Source organism: Zonotrichia leucophrys, chromosome 2 (assembly GCF_028769735.1).
Source record: "Zonotrichia leucophrys gambelii isolate GWCS_2022_RI chromosome 2, RI_Zleu_2.0, whole genome shotgun sequence".
NCBI lineage: Eukaryota > Metazoa > Chordata > Aves > Passeriformes > Passerellidae > Zonotrichia > Zonotrichia leucophrys.
The window spans coordinates 29,592,665-29,615,668 of NC_088171.1; the positions used below are offsets into that span (position 1 = coordinate 29,592,665).

Genomic DNA, 23,004 nt, shown 5'->3' on the forward strand with positions numbered 1-23,004 from the left:
TGAAACAGATGGAAGAAATGGGAAACAGTTTCATTCCCTTTCAGAAAAGGAGAAAGAAAATGAGGTGGAATCCACTTCATAAAACAGAAAAGGGCATTGAGAGAGTGCTTCTGAGAAACACTGCACAGTTTAACATAGACATTTAGTAAAACAATGCAGAAATCAAATCCCCAGGGATGCTTCAAAGTCTTTAAAACAAAGCAGATGATCAATTCTTTCAAACTAAACCTATCTGACAACTGTGGTTTCTTTTTACTATTATCATTCTTTGTTTTTGAAAGATAGTTGTATGAGTAGGAGGTCTGTAAGAGGCTTGGTATAAAAATATTAGAATGTATTAGAGATAAGTTCATAGTTATGCATTAGTGGTCTGAATAAGAGAAGAACTTACAATACTCATCTGCTGCTATATATAGGATTAATCACATTTAAAAACTCTGCTTGCCCCAAGCACCACCTCTACTCTTTGGCACTATATGTGAAGCATACAGCAGAAAGAGAACACAACTCTTCTGTCACTCGCAGTATGAGGAGCAAATCCATATGAAAAGAGCTCTTGCATATGCCTGGCTATTTTAACTCCCAGGTGGAAAAACAGGACATGAAAATCCTTTCAAAAACAGGACACGACGGAACAACTTGCTGAACATACAGGTGGGCATTCCCATCCAAGAAAATTATGCCATTTCTTTCCTTGAATAAAAATTTCCAGCATAAAACCTGAAGTGCAAGCAGCAAATTAAACATAACAAAAATGCAGTAACATGACATATTCCTTATTCATTAACCCAAGTTATTTGGAGCAGTTTATGCAGCTTTTTGATTCACTAGATACAACACTTAATGAGGTCAACCTCAGTTTCAAGCCAAAGACTTACTGTAGTGCAGAGACCATATTTATTACTAGTTTCCACTAAAATAACTAAATGGAGATGTGATTATAACCCACTCAGCATAATTATACAAGATTTAGATTTACTTTTTATGTCCAGATAGACCCTGAATAAAGACTGACATATTTGTGCCTGGAACACTTACAAAATTTTAGAGATGCATGCCTCCCAGGGACAGGGAGAGATGCTAAACTGTAGAGATGCCTAGCTGTAGAGGTAGATTTGCTTGGGTATTTTTTCTTTGTTTTATTTAAGGGGTTGAGAAGGTGTTGCTAGCCAAACATGCTACACAGGCTATGCAGATAGATAAAGTAGGGATGAAAAAGAAAAAAAAAAAAAGGAGGGGGGAACAGGAAAAAAAAAAGAAAACCAAGCTAGAAAAACCCTGAAATTCAATGTAAACTTACTCAGGTTATTTTTACAAATGTCAAACTGGATAACTTTAAGCTGCAACATCTACACAGAGCTACAAAGTATTTATCTTAAGAGTACAGTCTGCCTTGAAGAGTTAGTAGTTTGAAGAGCAGTTCAGTAGTCCTCGTTCAGTGTCAGTCATTACATCTCGAGATTGCTGTTAGAAGGAACAGCTACTCTGACACTTGCTTCTTGAAACTAATCCAGAAGAACTGCAGTGCATGCTGTGCTTTAAGCACATACAGTGGGAAGCACTTCAGAATGTGCTTTTCTACCATTTGGGACAACTTAATTGACACTTTGTGAATCCCTTAAGCTCCCAGAGCTCAAAGTCCAGAGCATTTAAATTTACTTCATAATGTCATGCATCTTTAACAGCATGATCTTCTTTGAAGGTGCCACATGTCAGACCATAGATAAAACAGCGAGCCTGGACTTGACAAGCAAGGTGACAATGTTCAGTGTGTCTGATACAAAATACAAAACTATGGTTCCATATGAAGGCATATGAAATGAGTGATTACTTCTCTATGTATTAGCCAGTTCCTAAACTAACTTCTTACCTACTAAAATAAATCTGAATGAACAGCCATTTCTGATTTATTCCAGAATAAGAGCACCTCCAAAGGGACTGCAAGTGGCTTTTTTCAAATTCCAGACTGAGTACTTGCTTGGATTCACCCTCACCCAAAATTAGCTAAATAACTACTCAAGCTTTCAAATAAAAAATAATACTGCCTGTATACATATTCACAGATTTTAATAATGAAGAATTTTTATTCAAAAACTTATAGAGGGCCCTCTACAGAATAAAAAATAATTATCATAAAGTAATTTAAATCATTTTTACAAGATAAACTTTGGCTAGCCACCAAGGTTCGATGTGAATTCTTTTCCTTTTGCTGCAGCTATTTTCTCTCAATTTCATGATTATGTTTTTTTAGTAGTATTATTATTTTTCACAATTAAGCAGCAAATGTAAATCAAAATTTTTCAAGCATTCAGTTTTAGGTACCGAGTTCTGTTTTGGCTCCTGTCTGCTGTTCAGTTTCTCTAAAAGCCAACTTTGATTTTGTCCTAATAACTTATTTCTAACATCTGTTCTCTGTTTTCTTACATCATTCATAGCACTACCTATGGGTTGTAAAAATGGCACAGATACACAAATTTTGGTCTAACAAAACTTGGTAGACTCCAACTTTATTTGAAGCCTTTTGTTCTGCTTTGTTTTCCATGTCTTTTTTCATTTTTTAATAGTTTTCCCTTTCAGGACTTTTATATTATTTTATCCCAGGAACTCTTGTCACTCACTCAATTTCTTCATACATCTTCAATGTGCTTTCATCTCTAGTATAATTTCAGCAATTTATCAAACTCTTAAAGCCTGTCCAGTACTGAAGTGCCACTATTCAACAAAGAATTCAGACATATACTTAGCACATGAACCATCTTCCCATCCTCCTCTCATAAACATCTCTAAAATTTTCACTGTTTCTTTCCATTCATTTCAACTAGTACTATCTATAGGCTTTTAACAAATATACAGCCTATGCATTCTTTCCAAGCAGTTACAAGGACTGCCTAAGTGTTTATGTTGATACAGGCAAGGATACGGGAGTCTGCTCCATCTCTGTAGTGAATTTCAAACATAAAGAACATACTAAAAGTAGAAACAGCATTCCACTTAAACAAAAACAAAAACTAACAAAAAGAAACCCAAAACACAAACAACAAACAAAGCCAGAACTAACAACAAAGAAACAACAGTTAACAAAGCATTTCAAAGCTCTTGAGTATGCCTTCATGAATGAAAACATGTATTTACTAGGCAACTTAATTGTAGGAAATACATTCTTCAAAACAAACTCTTTATCTCTATTATTACTGGTACCATTAATTTGAGTGTCTCAATATCAGAACCACAGAATTGTTAGGGTTGGAAGGATCTCTCTAGACTATCCAGAAGAACCCCTGTTCCAAGGCAGGATCATCTGCAATTACAAAACCTATTTGTAACTTCTATGTTTAAAATAAAATCAAGCATTCCTATTTTCAGAATTAATACAAAAGCAATTCACATTAGAATTTAATCACAAATTCTTTTGTCCATATTCTGTACTGGTTTTAATAAAATTATGACCCACACAAAAGCTGGACAGTTCTAAATACAAATTTAGCAATATGTAATGTCCTCAAAAAGCCATTCAATTCTGCAATGCAGCCAACAAAACTATGCAGTGAACACTGCATAGCATCCCCTAAAAATGTTCCAGAGCCACACAAAAAGCAATATATTTTTAGTGCCTAAAAACACAATGAAAACATATGTAATTATGGGCACATTTTATTTTTTTGTTTCTTGTAACTGGTAGAAAACAACAGAGAGGAAGGCAATCCAGGGCCCTTCACCCCAATTAATGGCAGATGGAGGAAAGTCTCCTGACACTATCTGACAGCCCCAAGTCCCCTCTTCTTCAGACACCTCTGACTCTCGATTTCAGCCATCAAGACCAACCTATTCTCTGTTCTCAAGAGGAACAAGGAAGGCAGCTTTGGCTCTCCTTTCTTCAGAAACCCAGGAGAGGCAGAGCAGCAGAAGTGGCAAAGCTAATAGCAAAGTATATTTTTTCAGTGGATAAGCTGGACTAGCAGCTTTCCCCTTCTCTCTTCAAGCATATGAGGCTTTGCTGGGCTTAAGGGACCTACCATGTGTTACTGGTTTATTGAGTGTGAATCTGATGAAGGTGAAGTGGGACCATCCTTTCTCTCAGAGCTATGTTTTTTTCAGTTTGTCTGATGAGTCATGGATTGTCACCATTTGAATTACTTTCCAGCTCTTCTATAGAAACGCAGTGACTAAAAATACATGCTTTTAATAAGAGCTGAGATTCTGCCACAGTCACATGGCTCTCCAATTAGGCCATTCTCCCTTCATTTTGTTTCTTAAAGGCTTGGTGAACTGTAACTCTCTGTTTGTGACATCAGGCTCATTTCCACAGCAACCAATTGAATTATCCCCCAAATCTTTATAATAAGAATTAGCAACAGGAACAGATGAACTCGTAAGAAACAAAAGCTTCTTACTGTTTACATGCAAATGTCCATAGAAACAACCAAACAACAAAGCAAAAGGAATATGGAAGATACATAGAAACACAGGAAATATAACAAAGGCATAATCAATGTTTACATATTTTACAGTGTATAAATAGACATTCAGTAATTTGATGACCATATGTCAGATCTGTAATACACACAATATACGTTCAACACCAGTAACAGCTCATGCTGCAACACCAGGTGTTACTGACTGGCACCATGTACCTATGCAGCTTCAATTCCAGAAAAAGTCATTATTTTTAACCAAGGAATTAAGGAGCAAGCTGAGATGACACCATTTGCCTTTCAGAACTTAAAGACCAGCTACTAGCCACCACACATCACGAAACCCTTAGCCACAGAAACCTGAAAACACCTCTTACAAGACATGGGGACCGGGCCCTGTTCAGCCTAATTTATCCATTCTGTGATTCTGTTAACAAGGGTTTCTGTTTTGGACTTTGTTAGAATCCTTTACACTTGCTTCTTGCAATGATACCTTGAAAATGGAAATGCAAAGTCATTAACTTTTACCCTGAAGACTTTCTCATAATTTTCTTCTATTAAAATTGTATTATTTAAGAACCATTAAATAATAATCTGTATGTCTAAGAGTTAACACAGGCCCTGAACCTATTGGCAGTGCTAGAGTTCTGATTAACTTAATCTTCCTCAGGTACTGAAACAGCCACTGTGCCCTCAGCAGAAACACTGGAAACTTAGCAGCATAATCTAGAAAATAATGTGATTTTCCTGAAAATAAAGGCCTAACCGTGTCCAGTCCCAGCACAACAAATTCAACATCTGTATTGAACTACTGTGTTTCACTACTCAGCAAGACTGAGCAAACCTTGCAGTCTTCTCCAGATGTTGCAACTGCTGTCCCTTCCTCACTCTCCCACATGAAGCCAATGTGCAAGAAGGTTGCAGGTAAATTATCATCTTGTAGTGCGACCACCAAATGCTTCTGATGAGGGGACAGTGTCCCATGCATCACCCAGAAAGCATCTCCAGTGCCTCTCCATGCACAAATGATGTTTGTAATAATGACAGCCTTTTCTAACAGAATTTCCTCTCTGGATTCTGCGATCAGTGCAACTTGGTACTATCGAACAGCCTGAATCAATTTTTTTCCTTCTTCAATTCCTTTAACATTTCTTCCATATGAGACCCAAACAGATATACAGATTTGATACTTCCACTAACGTTCCTAAAATAGACAAATCAAGCGTGTCAGCACTAGCACAACTGAGACCATTTGCTTCCTAATACTTTCATTACCCCTACATAAAAGTCACAATTTTTGGAGCCATCATAATTTTGACCCTACCAATCAATTATTCAGGAACCAGAGGCAGCTCTTTAGGAAGGAAATTGATGCTAAAAACAGCTGGTACTTCATTGAACTAATCCAACTCTGGACCAATTTTTCATCATTTTTCAAAATCTTTGAAATACAGGTTTACACTAAGAGCCTACTGCCTTCTCTGCTTTTACTAAATTAAGTCTCTTCATGTTATGATATATGATCTCTTGTTAGCAGTCTCCAGTCAACAGCACAAAGAAGCAACACTGGTTTTGAATTTTGCTGACCATAATCCCTTTAATTGGAACTCTTGAACAAATCAGATACTCCAAGAGCATCTTCTGTTCTGCAGAGGAAGAGAGTCTTTTCCAGCCTTTACAATTCTATGATTCTGGGGGATTTATAAACAGGAGATTTGTCCCAACTTTGCCAGCTGATAGTAACAATTATAAATTCACTATTTCCTGCTCTTGAAACATGTCTCCCTGCTGCTGACATATGAAGTTTCTTACACTTAAAAGACAGGAGAGGATCCCTGTAATTAGCTAAGACATGAACATAATACTGTAATAAGATACTCCAAGTCACTCATTGTGATACTTTGTGCTTATACTAGGTATCATTTAAAGTTTCTACAAAAGCCAGTATTTCCTAAAAGAATGTTTCAAACTAGAACATATAACAGCCTGAGAGGGACAAAAATGTACTTAAGTGCATCTATCTTTGTCACAAAATAAAAGCAACTCCTGAATAATTTCATAGTCCCCTTAACTAAAGTAAAGCATTCAGAACCCTTCTACATTGCTCCTTTCCCTAAATAGTTTATACCTGCCCTTCTTCAGTGGAAGCAGTGGAACACAAGAAAAAAGCTCTGCATACACAAGTGTCCCACCTGACAGATACAAAAACACTCCTCCCTACTCACAATCATGAACAGAGTCAGTATAATACTGTTTACCACTGACAGGCTAACTGGAGAATTGATCAGCTTCTGTTTGGTTAAAAACACAACTGCTAGTCACCACTAGGCATTTATCATGGCAGAAACACTAAGCATTTTATCTCATTAGAACGCCCACCTCAAAGATCTGGACCATATTGTATTATTGCATGTTTATCAGCTTTTTTTATTTCTTCAGAAATGCTCAACTCATCATTCCTATCTTACATTCTCTTTAAAACAGAAATCCTCATTAGAGAAAGGAAAGAAATCCCCTAATATTTCTGCAGCTGATATTGGTGCCCAGGTTTCAATCTCCCACAACAACTTTATCTATGGCATCATCTTCAGAGGTCAAGTCTCAACTATAAATGGTCAAATGAAAAAGAAATTCATAACTTTGTACCTTCTGTATTCTGGATTTCAGTCTAACACAAGTCAAAATTGGATCTAATATCCTCATTAGTGAAGACTGTATGTAACAGCCTTCCTTTGGACAGAGTTCAGGGCTTTTTAAGAGTAAATCTAACTAGAGCCTAAATAAATAATATGTAACACTCCTAATCCATTTTATCTAAATTGGTGCAACACAGGAATGTGTACAAAGGATTTAAATTCACAGATCTGAAAAAAAAAACCTTACAGTGTTATATCCATACGCATAGTTCAGCTCTCAGGAGAACTAAAGTAAGAGTCCCACCAAACCACTGAGTAGTTTTCTCCACTCCATTTTCTCCTACTTAGATTTTTAGATCCCAATCACAGATTTAGGATAAGAATTCAGACTTTACAAATTATCAACTGGTCCCTTTTTCTGGCCATTCTACCCCCCAACAGCCCTTGCATGCCAACACTGGATCTCTCACTAGACCCATTATCCTTCTCCATGAAGCTCTCCCAAGTGCATGGGATACTGTACAGGCAGGGCTGGCAGACTCCACCTTTCATCCAGTCTAACAGATTCTGTCAAAATTTTTTGAGAACTTGATGACCTCCATTTTACTAACAGCAGCAGAAACACTATAATCCTAAAATCCAATACTTGGGGTAAAACTATTTTCCGTAATCACCAATTCTCTCTCCACTTGCCACACAGTCGAAAATAGCAGTGTTTGTCAAATTGTATTTGATGAGGTCCATTCCCTCATTAGAATTAGACAATTCCATGTGGCACTAGCAGCCTGGGATCTTCTAAGGGATTGTGTAATGTCCCATAGCTATAGGTAACCAGCCACCACATATATGAAGTTCCGTGCATGTTATCATTCATACCTATTGTAAAAGATAATCCTTCCCTCTGTGAGGAACACAGAGCCAAACCCACTAAAGAGTCTCTGACAATTTAACTTTGAACCTAAACTTTTGCTGACCTTCCAATATTTCTTCAGTGATCTTTTTCACAAATTCCTCCTTCCTGTTCCCCTAGAAAATTGTTTCACTGTCTAGCTCTTGCAGTAGCTATTGATGCTACATCAAAAGATGCTGCAGCTGCTGATGCTGTTTCTGTTCTCACAGTCATTTCAGTAGCACTCCAACATCTATTTCTATCTTCAGTCTGTGACAGTCTGCTCAAGACTCCACCAGCCTGGGAAAAAATCGCTGCCAAAAGTTTTGCAAAAAAGTTTTTTCTTCAGGCTTTTCCTCAGGGCACGTTTTGTTGACAAACTCAAAAGCACAACACAAAACCAAGCTATTTCCCCAGAGTGCAATCGCTGCCAGAGCTCAGAGGTCTTTTTCTCCACCTACTGAGGCAAGAACTTCCTTTTTTTTTTCCTTTTTTAATGCTTAGCTGACTCATGAAATAGTCCTGTTTTAACTGTTTCAAATCCATTCAATATTTCCACACTTGCTTTTGGAGCAGGATCCTCCAAACTCCTTTTAATATATAATTTGGACTACAACAGCCATAAAACTTTGTTTAATAAAAAGGAGATACAAAATTCATTTAATAAAAAGAATTAAAATAAAACCTTGTCCAAACTAATCCAATTTACCATACAGATAATAATCACAATGAAGCTATTTATATTGCTTCTCTCTAATGCCCTTACAATTCAGGTTCCTGTTTGGAGTAGTACAGAATGGCACCTATCAGTGAATCACAGAATCATTTTGGTTGAAAAAGATCTCAAGATCATCAAGTCCCATCTTTGACTCATCACCACCATGTCAACCAGACCATGGCACATCCATTCATTCCTTGAACACTCCCAGTTATAGATGCACATATGACTCAACTCGGGATGTACTTGTTATTCCACTACTGCCCTGGGCAGTCTGTTCCAGTGTTTAACAATCCTTCCCTGGAGGAAAACCTAATGTCCAACCTGAACCTCCCCAAGTGCAGCTTGAGACTTTTAAGCTTTTGTCCTATTGAGTGACAGCTTTAGTTCTATTGCTGATTGCCTGGGAGAAAAGGACAATCCTCACCTGACTACAATCTCCTTTCAAGAAGCTAAAGGAAGTGATAAAGTCACCTCTGGGCCTCCTTTCCTCCAGGATAAACCACCCCAGCTCCCTCAGCTGCTCCCCATACAACTTACAAACACATATCTATCTGGTACCATACAGTTTAGAAGAAACTATTTCTGCCTGAAACATCTTGTACCTACCTTACTCTATGCAATGACAGTGTTATGCAGAAAAACTCCTTGTATCTTTTCACCTTCCCTTCTCACAGCCAGCATTGATTATGAAATCTAAAGGAGAAAAAAATTTCTTCTCTCAAATGCATTTATTTCCCTAAAATCTTCAGGATTTAGTGTGGGCTACATTATTGTTGTTGTCATTACTATCACAATTATATAATAACCACAGCAGTTATCCCTGTTTTTTGCCTTTTTTTTTCTTTTCACCTATTCTTCAGAGGCAATTTAAAACCAGGCAAAGATGTAATGCAAATATGTTTTACTGTTCTATCTTCAGAACAAGAGGAGAGGAGATTTTTAATTTGACTGGGAAGAAGGACCTAGAGGAACTGTCTTTGGAAATAATTATTCTTCCAAAATCACATATATGCATATTAACTGCAAAGTGCCAAGTATTAGGTAATATACTCTTTAGACTTCAGAAATATTTTTTGTTGTTGTTAAGTAATATTTAAATTTCAATGAATTCCAAAAATTCGCTGAAGCCCCAAATTATTATGCAGGCAGACTAAGAAGGGTCCTACATTGAAAGCATAAAATACCTTTGATTGAGCTCCAAAATAATTTAGTAAGAAAAAATTACAGATACTCCTTGGATTAATTCAAAGGAAGATATTCACTTACTATGAAGTTCTGAGTGCTGCTTAGATGGAAATATTTTTGATTAGGAACAAATGATGGAGATCTCATTCTCCTTTGCTGTTCAGTTACATTTATGGAAATTGAGAAAAGCTATTACATATTCAAGAAAGAAATTTTGCATTCAGAGTTTGGGTTCACCAAACAGTACAGTTGGATAAAGCACTGAGTATAACTATGTGAATAAGAAAACAGGCAGACAAAACTGTAGGAACTTCTCAAAGTGATTACAAGGTCAGTAGCTGCACACAGAGCTAGGAGCAGACCTTGCTTAATAGTACTTGTCAGAGTAGACAGAATATCATCAAGCTCACAGAAGATTAATAAAAAGAAGAACTACACTGAACTAGAGCAAAGTGTCTTTCAGTCAGAAAGTGAAGAGCACTAGAATCCACAGGAGTAGTTTAAAGGGCTTTATACAGTGAAAGATCCACACACCTACTTTGGTGACTAAAAAGGGAATTTATGCTCCAAGTCCAAGACAGCTGGGTCTATAATGACCACAGTTACACGAGGTATATACGCACATATGACTCAACTCTGGATGTACTTATTATCTGTGCAGTCTGTATCTAAATATAGTTTGAAATTTTCTTTGCATGACTGAAGTCAATTGATGCCAAGAGAAGCAGCTCATCTAGGTGCCACCTGAGCTCCATTTCTTCTTAAAGATAAGAAGAGTCACCTAATGTCTCTTAAAACCTGTGCAGACCCATTCCTCCGTTCTTCTTGGAAACTGTAACATTTACAGGTGAGACTAATTATTTTACAGGTGCGACTAATTATAGGAAAGTTTGGCAGGAAGTTTTCTTCATAAAACAGGTAGATGTAAGACAGGCTTGCTTTCCAGATAGGGGAAAGACCAAGGACATAGTTCCAGACTGGGCTTCCACCTCAGAAGACTCGAATCCAAATCCGTCACTTCTCCAAGTGTGCCCTGCTGTGCAGCAGAACAGTGTCACCCTACACGGGATCCAAACCAGGGCTTGCAGACTTGTGAGGCGGTCTGTGCCCTCAGCAGAGGCTGTCACAAGTTAAACATTGCCTCACTCTGTAGCCAGCTCAGGCTGAGGAGATCCAGCTGAAATAGGGAACTGTGCAACGAGTTTTCTCCGGATCAAAAAGTCAAATAGGCAAAACACCAGCAAATGCATTTTAAAGAGAATACTTTCTGCACGAATAGACAGATGAAGCGCCTAAAATGGATGAGCAAACTTTCTTAACCAAATTTACTTAGGCTCCAAAGAAAAGCAGAAATAGAAATCCCCCTGTACTTAAGAACTTCCTACAGATTCTAGCACAAGGCAGCTCAGCACATCCCCTGATCCCATTCACCAGCTAACCATATCTGTTCTGAATCAACCAAGAACTGCACCCAGGGGAAAGAACAGTTTGGGGAGCAACTGGCATCCTGCCACAATCAACCCACCACAGCTGTATAAAAGTAATACGGATTTCCAGTGATCTTATTAGGCAGAAGTGACTATCACCCTCTAAGAGTACAATCCAAGGCAGATGGGTTTTTGGTAGGCTATACTCTGTTCTAATACTCTAGTACTACAGCTTGATGCAAACTAGAATAGAATATACAAATACTGTATTTTTTAAATTCAAGTAACTTAAAAACTTAAATAGTTTAAGTAATATTGCAATTTAGGTAAGATTAAGTAAAATCTCTACACCAATCACCAAGGCAGAGCAAATGACAAACCTGCACATCAGAGGGTAAATGCAAAACAAATGACCTCTCTATGAATTCCCTGCTTATTCCAAAGTCCTACAGTGAAACCCAGTCCTTAGCACAAGGCACAGCTGGGTGCTCATCACCACCACTTGTTGGCCACAAAGTCAAACGTCCCCACAGTGTCACCTTGTGACACCCAGACCAGCCCTCTGTCCCATAGGAGGGCCACTGGTACTTCCAAAGTTCCACGCTGGAGAAAAATGAGCAATGCATTTTTTCTAACTGAGGACTTTTGTTGGTTAGGGTTTTTATTAATACTATTTTTTTTAACTGAATCAAACTCTGCCAAGTCACTAAATGAAATTTGGTGATTTTCAGTTCATTGCCTTTCCAAGTTCAATAAAGACAATGAAATAGCAAAGCAATTATATAGTCAAGCTTTACAAAATTCCATAAAATTTAATGATTATTTAGTAATAAATAAAGATATCTGTTGTCACAACCTTTTTTATCTTACCATGTTACATAAAAATATATCAAATTCAAAAATATTGGTACGATTTTTTTTTTAAATTGCATTTTAAAGTCTTAGATCACGCACCTAAAGATATTGTTATTTAGTCCTTTAGTTAAATTAAACTGGATAGCCCAGAAATTCAAATTAAAGTCCATACCCAGGGTTTATTCCTTTAGCATTATACACAAAAATTATATATTATTAACATTTTTTTCCTAACTGCCTCAGAAATTGAGCTATTTACAAAAAAATGTATCACATTTCACAAAAACTAGCATCTCTTCATTACAGAGCAGCAGAGGAAGCTTAAAAGACAACATATTTTTCTTTAATGTAGACAGAAACCTGAACACAAACATCTTCAAACAATTTCCCTGACACCAACAGTTCTACTAAAACAATGGCTCTGAACTATTGTGCGTGCAAGAAGTGTTGGAGAAGCAAAGGGAAGCCAAAAGTAAAGAAATATCTTAAATGCTTTTTTCCCCCACAAGGAAGGCAAACATTTTGACAAACGTTGCACTGAGGCCTAAGTTATAAGAATGCATAGAAAAAAAAAACCCACAAAACTTTCTATGTCTATTAGAAATCTTTAAATTCAGATACTGGAAAAAATTAAAGAAAAATAACTTGAAAATATTTTCCCAGGAAGCACTAAATGTTCTCAGGAGTTAAAAAAATAACTGCTCTATTATGTTTACTATTTATTTGGTGATGTAATTTCAAACAAACAAGATTATTCATACAAAAAGGGAAAAATAGAGAGTTTTCTTCACAATGGTCTCTGAAAGTAATGAATCATCAATGTAAAACCTGGGTGTGTTCTTTCTAAGCTGTGAATAGTATCAATAACACAAAAATTTTACATTCCACATTCAAAATACTATTAGTTTTTATTCAGCCATAAAATGAAATATTTTTAGAATTACTTACATTCTGCATATTTCTGAAGTTGAGAGAACTCTCCAGGGCTAAGGTTAACCCACTTCTCCTGGCTCGTCATACTGGCAGGAAGGGAACTCCTTGTGTATCAGAAGAATATTCCTTTGGACCCAGGTGTTATAAACTCCATAAAGATGTTTAACTTCAGCTCACAGTGTCTGGAGAGTGCCAAGATGGCATCAGTCGATGTGGATGAAGTTTTTGATGCTATGAACTGTTCCAAATGTGTTGGTTCAGTGGCGAGTTACAGCACTGTTAAAAGAGCAAATATTAAATACAGCATAAATACCAAATATAACAGAATAAGATAAAAAATACTAAATACCAAGATATACCAGTTTTCCTGTGGGAATACTTGTAACTAATAAATATTTTCTCCTATGCGGTTCTGCTCAAAATATTTCCATACTGTATTTGTCTGCAAATAGTTTTATATGTATTTCCAAACAAATTTTTTTTTTAATTCCAAGTACTTATGTTCAGAATTCATTAAAAATTATCAACTGTTTATGATCAAATGTATCTGGACACACTTTATGGAGATGTTCCCAATTTAGTAACAACCACTGAAATAGCAGATATTATCTTATCAGTAAACTTAGTTCCTTATGATTTTAAAATTGAATTGCTGTAACTGGATTTTTACCCAGTTATGTTGTTATTCAGCACTGCATGGCCTTGTCAGAAATGCTACAAAGCTTCTAACTGTCCATGCCAAAATAAAATAGATTCTACAGTTTGCAGAGAAGTTCACATAAGAGCTATACAAATATGAACTATTCTAACAAAATAGTAGGGGTTTGATTTCTAGAACATCACAGCATTGCTGATCACGAGTGAAAATCAAATATAACTGTTGGTACCATCACAAATCAGTTCAGGGAAAAAAAAAATCAAATTGTGGGTGCCTTCTCATCCCAATTTTATGCAGTTTCTACCTCTGTAGGACAGACCCTCTGCCAGCAATGCATTATCAGGTAGGCAGTTTTTCCTCTAATTTTAGCCATCTGAGAGCCAGGTACTTCATTTGAGATTGTCATCTCAGGCGCTCCCTTTAATCATCACAAAGAGACAGGTGGCCCAGGCAGCAATTAATCCTTCCAGTTTCAACATAAGCTTAAAATGTGATGAATTGCCTTCTGTGGTATTTATCTTTTATTGATTACAGAGGTTGCCTAGAGGACCAGTTTAGACTAGAAAGCTAAATTTAGACTGCAAGTGAAATCTCTTCCTATGTCTAGCAATGTATCATTTATAAGGGTTAAATTACAAAAAATTCAGACCAAAAGAGACGAACACAGCAATGGAATAAGTGCTAAGGAGGGAGATGTTGGTAGCTAAGAAAGAACAGAAAAAAAGTCATGAGAGAAAAGAAAGGAAAAACAACAAAATTACGAGGAACAGAAGCATGGGTTAAAAAAAAGCCCACATTATCCTAATCAGACAACACTTTTTTTTTTTCTCCTTCTGTTATATAAATATGAGTCTCATCATTGGACAAAGAAATTCATGCAGACACTAAGGAAGACAAATCAGTCCCAGAGCTTTCACTGCTCTCAGACCCTTCCTTGTGAATAATTTGAACGCATGGACTATACCATGACCAAGTGTCTAAGTACAATAACAGCTGTCTTGCCTTTAAAAAAATTGTACAGAAGAGATTCCTCTGGTCTTCATCTCCTCTGTTAAAAAAATAAAATGATGATGAATAATCATGAATAATATGATGATTTGGAAGATCTAGAATCTGATTGAATGCATAATATAATTGAAAAAATAACAAAAATTTACAGAAGCGTGGAGATTGGGATGAAAAAGGAAACATTAATATGAATAAAACTGGTCAAGTACAAGGCACATCAGCCCTCAAATCCCTAAATCAATGTCAGTGCCTGAAAAAGGTCAGAAACTACAAAAGCTAAATGTGCTATTTATACCATTCTTTCCCCTGAACTTCAATACTTTTATTAATCTCCAGAAAAAACAACTATGGTCATTTTAATCAAATTAGAGATGTTTCATTTCTGGCAGTTGACTAAATTGTGTTGAAGACAGTTTTGTATGTTCAAGTAGGCATATATATTTTATAAGCTTGGCAACTGATGAGATTCTACTGATTTTTTAAATTGTATTTTCGTAACTGATTTAACCAAAATTTTCTACCACAATTTCATCCAGTTTTACTATTGACATCATCCTTAAGTACATTAGCGTTATTACCTACAAAAGCTAACATTGCTGAATACTGTGAAGTTACAGATGATCATGATTATTGAATCTGTATATTTGTGATAAACAGCTTTCCACTAGAATTACTACAGCTAGCAAGGTAATGGTACTGTACAATCTGGTCTTACGAATCCATCCATAAGGAATACATTTAGTTGACCACTGTCTACAAAGTTTGTTGCCTGCACAGTTCATCAGCAGAGAAAACAGATCTAAATTACCAAATCTGATATACTTTCCCCACAACAGACGCCCAGGCTCTAAAGCCTAGAACCAGAGTTGTAACAAAATGGACGTGTCCTGAATGAGACGGCAGCAATGGAATGAGATGTAGTACGGACATGGCAGCTCACAGGAAAGAAGATGTAGTTTGTACCTAAGACAGCAGCTATCATGGAACATACAACAGAATTTAGGGTTACATTTTTATTCTAGACAACTCTCAAATGCAAGTTCTGTCCTTCGAAAGGGAAGCCTGTGGGGGACAGACTGGATCTAATTAATGTAATTAATACCAGTGTAATTTGGGAACAGGAAAGGAGAGTTAGGCAGTCCTCTGAGGGTGGCTCACTGGTCTTTGGACTGCAGCCAGGTCCTGACTCCACCTCAGTATATGTGATGCCGAAATACATAGACATATACTGGGGAAGATTTCACAAAAAGGAAAAATAACCTTCAAGACAGTTCCTTTCTTCAGTTTCCTGTTAGGTTCTGCTGCAGAGTCCCAAACAAGGAAAGATCCCTGCACCACATAGTTTTTCACAGTTACACCTTTACAGTGACATTTTCCCATTTTATGTAGATAATATCACGGTTATAAGAAAACAAACAGCATACAGATGTTGATGACAAAGGTCATCAATGTATATTTCTGTTATTTGTTAAGGCATACACTGAAGATCACCTATATACTATTCAAATATCCAAATTTCTGTAAAAAAAAGTATTAGCTGTTTTGTACTATCTTTTTCACAAGTGTTTAACATAAATTCACTTCCTTACACATTATTTTAGTGCTCTTTAAGTACTTCAGGAAAGTTATGCAGTGAGAAACCTACAGATAAGTGTATGAAGAGGAAAGTAGCATCAACAATAACACTATCACATAGGAAAAAAAAGAATCTTGAACTACAACAAAAATAAAATGTTTATTCTGGTAGGCAAAATAAAGATCAGCAGCTCTAAACAGATCACACACAGTGATCTGACCTGTTCATGCAGAGATAAATTTCTTTGAAGAATACAATACAGGATACAGTTAAAATACATACAATGTCAGGTAGGAACTTTCCAGCAATCCTCTAAGAGTTCAACCTATTCTGGGCAACTCAGATTTGTGCATACATTTTGTTAATATACACTTAGGCAAGATTCACAGCCCTCTCAGGCAGACACAAAGCAGGCCTTACAAATAAGACAAACTAGAAACATGACATTAACAAACCATTCATTTAATCACAAAAAGAATTAGAAAAAAAAATCTTCCTCCTCTAGCCACTGACTATAATAAGTCTTAGAACTTCACTCTCCTTTTTATAACATGTTTTCCTTTATGGATTTGAGAGTTTATTAAGTGTTCTGTCAGGATTCCTACCAGGCCACATATCCAAACTAGGAAGCAAAGCTTTGTTAAAAACTATACAAATCAAATTACTTAGCATTCAGCCAACATTGCTAACCAACTTAGATTTCCAGGAATTCCCCATGCCACCGAAATCCTCAGCTGCTCTTCAGAAGCCTGGCTGACAAAAGAAAAATGAATATATGATGGAGGAAAAAAACCACAGAGGCAAATTCCCCATATGCCAACCTCACGACTCAATCTCATTCCACCTCATCCAGTCCTCCCCGTAAGGAAAGATGAGTTTTCGGAGAGCATTCAGGGCAAAATAAATTATATCAGTCCCACAAAACTGATCAACAACACCAATTTCAGCTTCTAACTTCAGCCATGGAGACACGTCCAGGTTCTCAACCAACCCAACACAACTCCCTGGAAGGCAGGAGAGCTTCCTCTGAGGTCCAACCTCACTGCCGTGTGTGAAAGCACAACACTCATCTTAATGCATGCCTTAAGGGACTTATTTCTGTTTACCATAACAGGAACACTAAGAACGGCCTAGAAACGGGCTCTTGGACTTACTCAGCCATGTTCTGTTCTCTGCTTTCCCCCTGCCCTTCCACAATGTCCACCCCACACACCAGTCCAACAGCTGCCAGTTACTCTGTGAAGGGGCACAGGGTAAAGCTATAGCAAGTTTCCTTCCACAGAAACTCCAACTTTCCATAACAGAACTGATTCATGATTTTTGCCTGAACCATAGGAATAAATAACATAGAATATTTTATACCCTAATTGCTATGGAGGCTGCAGCAATTATGCCTATCAAGAACTCTTCTGTACAGAATGTGCTTGGTATTTCCTTTAGTGGGGGTCCTACATTTTCACCATGGTTAGTTAGATCCTGTGATTTTCAGTGTGGGTGACATAATGGGTTTTCCAGAGGAGAAGTTTACATGTCAGGTAACACACATTTACATGTCTGCCCGAAAATTTTATCTGTTCTTCCAAAAAACCCAAAACATATTAACAGTGATTAATTTCTTGCCTGGAAATGTAGGCATTCTGTACAGGTATACAAGACATATGTAAGTGTTCCATAAATTGATTTTACACTTTGTACAGAACAATGTCTCTACTGTCAGAAATATTCCAAATTTGCATGGTTTAAAGTTCAGTATGAAGAGCCTGATGGGCAAGAAATTCTACCAAAATATCTGCTAATCACCATTATGGTTTCTTTACTTTCAAATACAGAAGTAATGTAATTACTTATAATTGCTGCCGGATTAATGGCATGAATGAAAAAAATGAAGCCACATAACAAAACACAACAGTTTCTTCCTACATATATTGCATATTTTACATAAAAATATCCCTTGTTTTGCACTGAATTTAGTATAGAGTCTTTTTAGTGGTACACTTTTTTTCTTCAATTTAGTAAGAGATGTTTACTGATGTAAATTAATACAATTCTGAAATATAAACTACAAACGCTGACACACTGAAATCAGTGATAGTTTCTGTACCAAGCTGAAAATGTCTTCCTTTAAAGAAGTGACCAGCACAACTCAAAAGCATTTGTTCTATTGACTACTTTATTCCCAGGTGTACTAGTCTGGGACATGTAAAGGCATCCATTTAAATTTTAATACAAAAGATATGGACTGTATTCCTCAGAGAAGCAATTACTCAAATTCTCTTTCTTGAATTATTTATATGGAATATATCAGTAAACACTAAGAAGACATGCAGCACAAACCCTATTGTGGCATGCTAAGCAGAATGCTTGGATCTTTGTGAAAACATTTCACCAATACTACCGTTTGTGACAGGGAAAAATTATTAGCAACAAAAATGGAGCACTGATAAAAACCAATCAGAATGCAAGATGGCAACATCCCTGAGTACAGTTAGGACTCATTTAAGAGCAGTTTAATACTTGAAGCAAAGTTATTAAGAAAAATAATGTTTAAAAAAGGGAGATATCAATAGGAGAGTTTGGAATAAAACCTGAGAGAAACAAGTGATGCTCAGTACAACTGCTCACCTGAGCAGCAATCAGCCTCTCCTAAGCAGCAATCAGCCAATTCCTCCCAGTTTCTACCCTCAGCATGACATTCCAGGATATGGAATATCCCTCTGGCCAGCTGCCCTGGCTATGCTCCCTCCCTGCTCCTTGTGCAGCTCCTCACTGGCAGAGCATGGGAAACTGAAAAGTCCTTGACTTGGGGTAAGCACTACTTAGCAACAACTAAACACTCTGTTATCAGCATCATTCTCACAGTAAATCCAAAACACAGCTCTGCACCAGCTACTAAGTTTAAAACTAACCCTTTCCTGGCCAAAACCAGGACACTCTCCATGTACCTTAACTTCATCATATGAATTCATTAAAGCAATTTCTGATTGATGTTAAATTTTGCAACTGTTAGGCTTGCTATTTCCAGGTTGTTACATTAATTATCTACCAAGTCAGAAGAACAATATTCAAATTTCTCAGCATTTTCTTCACTTAAAGAAATATTGAAATAAACAAAACCTGAGTGTAGCAGATAGGGCCTGGCATTCGGAAGATCTCATGATGTTATGGGAAGACAGGGCTCCTGCCCCCTTAGATAAGAAAATTAACATAGGAATGTATGTTTCCTGAAACCAGGCCGCCTGCCTTGTATCAGAAGGCAACATTCTGGTGCCGAAACCCGGGAAGCCGATCAGCGCCCAGGGAACGAGATTCGCCTGGACAGGAAGCAGCGGCTGCCAGCGGCCGGTTCCGACTGCAGCGTGGAGGACGCCCGGACCAGCAAGAAACATGGAATCCTATGCAAAGGTTGTATCAGATATGCATGCACAGTTTGGGATAGAATGTAAAATTAAGGATTTATCTCTCGCATTGCCGAGATTGGTTAAGCTTGGGGCTATAGAAAGCCCACGGATATCCTCCATCTGGAGGTTTGGGATGATTGCACAAAGGTCCTGGCCGAAGACACTATGTTGTCCGGCTCAGGGAAAGCCCTAAAATCCTGGGGCAAAGTTCTCCAGGCTTTACAGAAAGCTCGACAAGAGCAGGAAGCCTGGAAAGCCGCACAAACCTGCTTGCTAGCCCCCCCACAGCCCGGGGTAGGTGCGGCGACACAGACTGCAGCGATTCTTGACCCGGGCGTCTCGCGGGGGGGGCGCGGTCGGCGGAAACCCCCAGAGAGCGGGCTCGCCATCGGGGGGGAAGGACACGCACGGGCGTTCTGGCGGGGGTTGGCGGAGGAGGCGCGGAACGCAGCCGACCCCGCCGAGAGCGGCGACGGGAGCGGCGCCGGGAGCGGCGCCGAGAGCGGCAGGGACTCCCCGCCGCCATATGGGTTTGAAAATAGCGCCGAAGCACATGGTGAAGGCGGAAGTAAGGAGACGGGGGGCGGAAATGCAGTCAGCGCGCCCCAGAACGCATGTGCGGGAGAGCGGGGAGAAGGGGCGGCCCCCGCGGTATGGCGTAAGACCAATCAAAGCGCTCTATTCAAATTAAGTCCTTATAGGGCAAGAACCTCCCCCAGCAGGAGGCGGGGGGACCCCAGGGGGAGGGAACGGCCCGACCCCCGCAGGAGGGGGCGGGGTCGGAGCCCGGGAAAAAGGCAGAGCAGCCCGGAAGTGCGGGCTCACTCTGTTTCCGGCTCTGACTCTGACTCGGTCTAGGACGAGGGGAGTCAGGGAGTTCGGATTCAGAGAGCTCAGATTCGGATTCTAGCTTTAACAGAGGGAGATCAGCGGCATACAAGGTTTCTAGTCGCAAGGCTCCTGCATGGGTGAAGGGGTCATTAGAGAAAGACCGGACTCCGCTTACGGATTAGCGGAAAATAAGATGTTTTGCGCGGAGTGGAGCCCGTCTGCTAACCTGGTGCTCCCGGTCCGCGTGAGGGGAACAGGCGATAACCAACAGAGGACTTACTCCCCTGTAAACCCAAAGGAAATCCAGGCAATAATCAAAGCGATCGCAGACAAGGGAATTAATTCTGCCATGGTTACCACACTTATTGATGGCGTTTTCGGAGGGGATGATATGTTGCCTTTTGATATTAAACAGACGTGTAGGATGATTTTTGATGGCGCGGGGATGATAGTTTTTAAACAGGAGTGGGAAGATCAATGCACAAAGGAGCTAGCCCAAGTGACAGGACCTAACCATCCACTGCATGGCTCCAGCATACAAAGACTCATGGGCAGAGACCCCACTATGATCACCCCCCAGGCGCAGGCTGAGGGCTTGCGGGCTCATGAGGTTATGACAACCACCCGTGCTGCCCGGGAAGCTATCCGTGCAGCGGCTAAAGTAGTAGCCAGTCCATCCCCATGGTCAACTATCAAACAGAGTGAGAGCGAGAGCTTCACTCAGTTTGTGGACAGACTTCAGGCAGCATTGGACTCCTCTTCGTTGCCGTCGGAGGCTAAGGGTCCCGTGCTGGCAGACTGCCTGCGCCAGCAGTGTAACTCAGCCACCAAGGACATCTTAAGGTCACTGCCACCTGAGGCTAATGCAGCAACCATGATTAGGCACGTTGCAAAGGAAGAGCATCTGGCTCCCATCCAAGCAGCAGTTCACACTGCAATAACCAGTGTGATGGCATGCCTTAAGTGTGGCCAGGCAGGCCACCTGGCAGCAAACTGCCCGCAGCCAAGGTACCTATCAGCAACAGCTCCACCACACCAAGGGGAATATTGTGGGCACTGGGGCTGCGAAACCATTGTTACAGATGCCAGACCGTCGGGGCCTGGGTGGGATCCACAAGAGCCCGACAAATTCTTACAGTTCACCTGGGCACCCAGTGGCTGCAAAACACCCGTCTTCCTGCAGGGAAACTTTTAACAGTCTTGCAGCCACATCACCCCAGTTGAGCCATAAGCCGCACCCCGAGCGGTTGGACCAAACAAAGTGATTAAAAGCGTGCCGAAAGAGAAAAACGCAACCTACCCTAAAACCCTACCCACTAGAGTTAGCAAAGTCCCAACCGGCCATGCGGAAGTCTTTCAGACAGACCGCGCAGCCAGATCGGACTCAGACCCAATCCTTCGTATGTTAGAAGCTACCTTTATATCCCTGAATGAATCCAACCCTAACCTAACCGAATCCTGCTAGCTTTGCTACGATGTCAAACCTCCCTTTTATGAAAGAATTGCTTTAAACACTCCCTTCAGTTACTCCACAGCCGATGCCCCTCACCAGTGCAGATGAGAAACCCCTCGCAAAGGAATCACCCTGAGCCAGGTCACAGGCCAAGGCAGATGCTTTGGCAATGCAACACTAGCTAGGCAGAGAAGCAACGTCTGCACCAAAGTTGTCAAGCCTAACAAGAAAAACAATAAGTGAGTAGTCCCATCCGCACCTGAGATGTGAGTTTGCCAGCAATCTAGAGTGAGTCCCTGTGTGTCTCTTGCCAAATTTGATGACTCTAACGACTTTTGTGTCCAAGTTCTGATTGTTCCTAGAGTCCTGTACCACTCAGACGAAGAGGTATACCACCTTTTTGAAGAACCCAGCCAGCTTCACAAAAGAGAAATAATAACAAGTGTAACTATCGCAATGCTGCTCGGGCTAAGAGCAGCAAGAACAGCAACGAGTGTCTCAGCCCTAGCGACACAGCACCAAGGACTGTCCCAGCTGCAAATAACCATCGACGAAGACCTGCAAAAGATCGAGAAATCCATCTCCTTCCTAGAGAAGTCAGTCTCCTCACTCTCGGAAGTAGTCTTGCAGAACAGGCGAAGTCTAGACCTCCTGTTCATGCAGCAAGGGAACCTGTGTGCCACCTTGAGAGAAGAGTGCTGCTTCTATGCAGACCACACAGGAGTCGTGAGAGACTCCATGACAGAACTCTGAAACAGACTAGCTCAGAAGCAGAAAGACAAGGAAGCCCAACAGGGCTGGTTCGAGTCCTGGTTCAATCAATCACCATGGCTAACCACTCTGATTTCTACCCTAATAAGTCCACTGGCATTGCTACTTCTAGCAGTTACCTTCGGACCTTGCCTACTGAACAAGCTAGTCTCATTCGTTCAGACCCACCTGGAACGAGCCAACATCCTGTTCATCGGGCGGCGAATCCAACCAGAGAACACTGCCAGCCACAAGTCCTAACCTTGACTGGC

The 23,004-nt window shown here is 39.5% G+C and overlaps 1 protein-coding gene across 8 annotated transcripts in view; it reads right to left on the bottom strand.

Moving 5' to 3' along the window:
• DGKB (diacylglycerol kinase beta) overlaps positions 1–23,004 on the bottom strand; it is a 398,863-nt gene that overhangs the window by 290,217 nt on the left and 85,642 nt on the right. For all 8 annotated transcript variants that reach the window (XM_064704413.1, XM_064704412.1, XM_064704410.1 and 5 more), the window contains exon 2: positions 13,074–13,334. In XM_064704413.1, coding sequence (XP_064560483.1) covers positions 13,074–13,143 — 70 coding nt within the window. In that variant the 5' untranslated portion in view covers positions 13,144–13,334. The remainder of the gene's footprint in view (positions 1–13,073; positions 13,335–23,004) is intronic.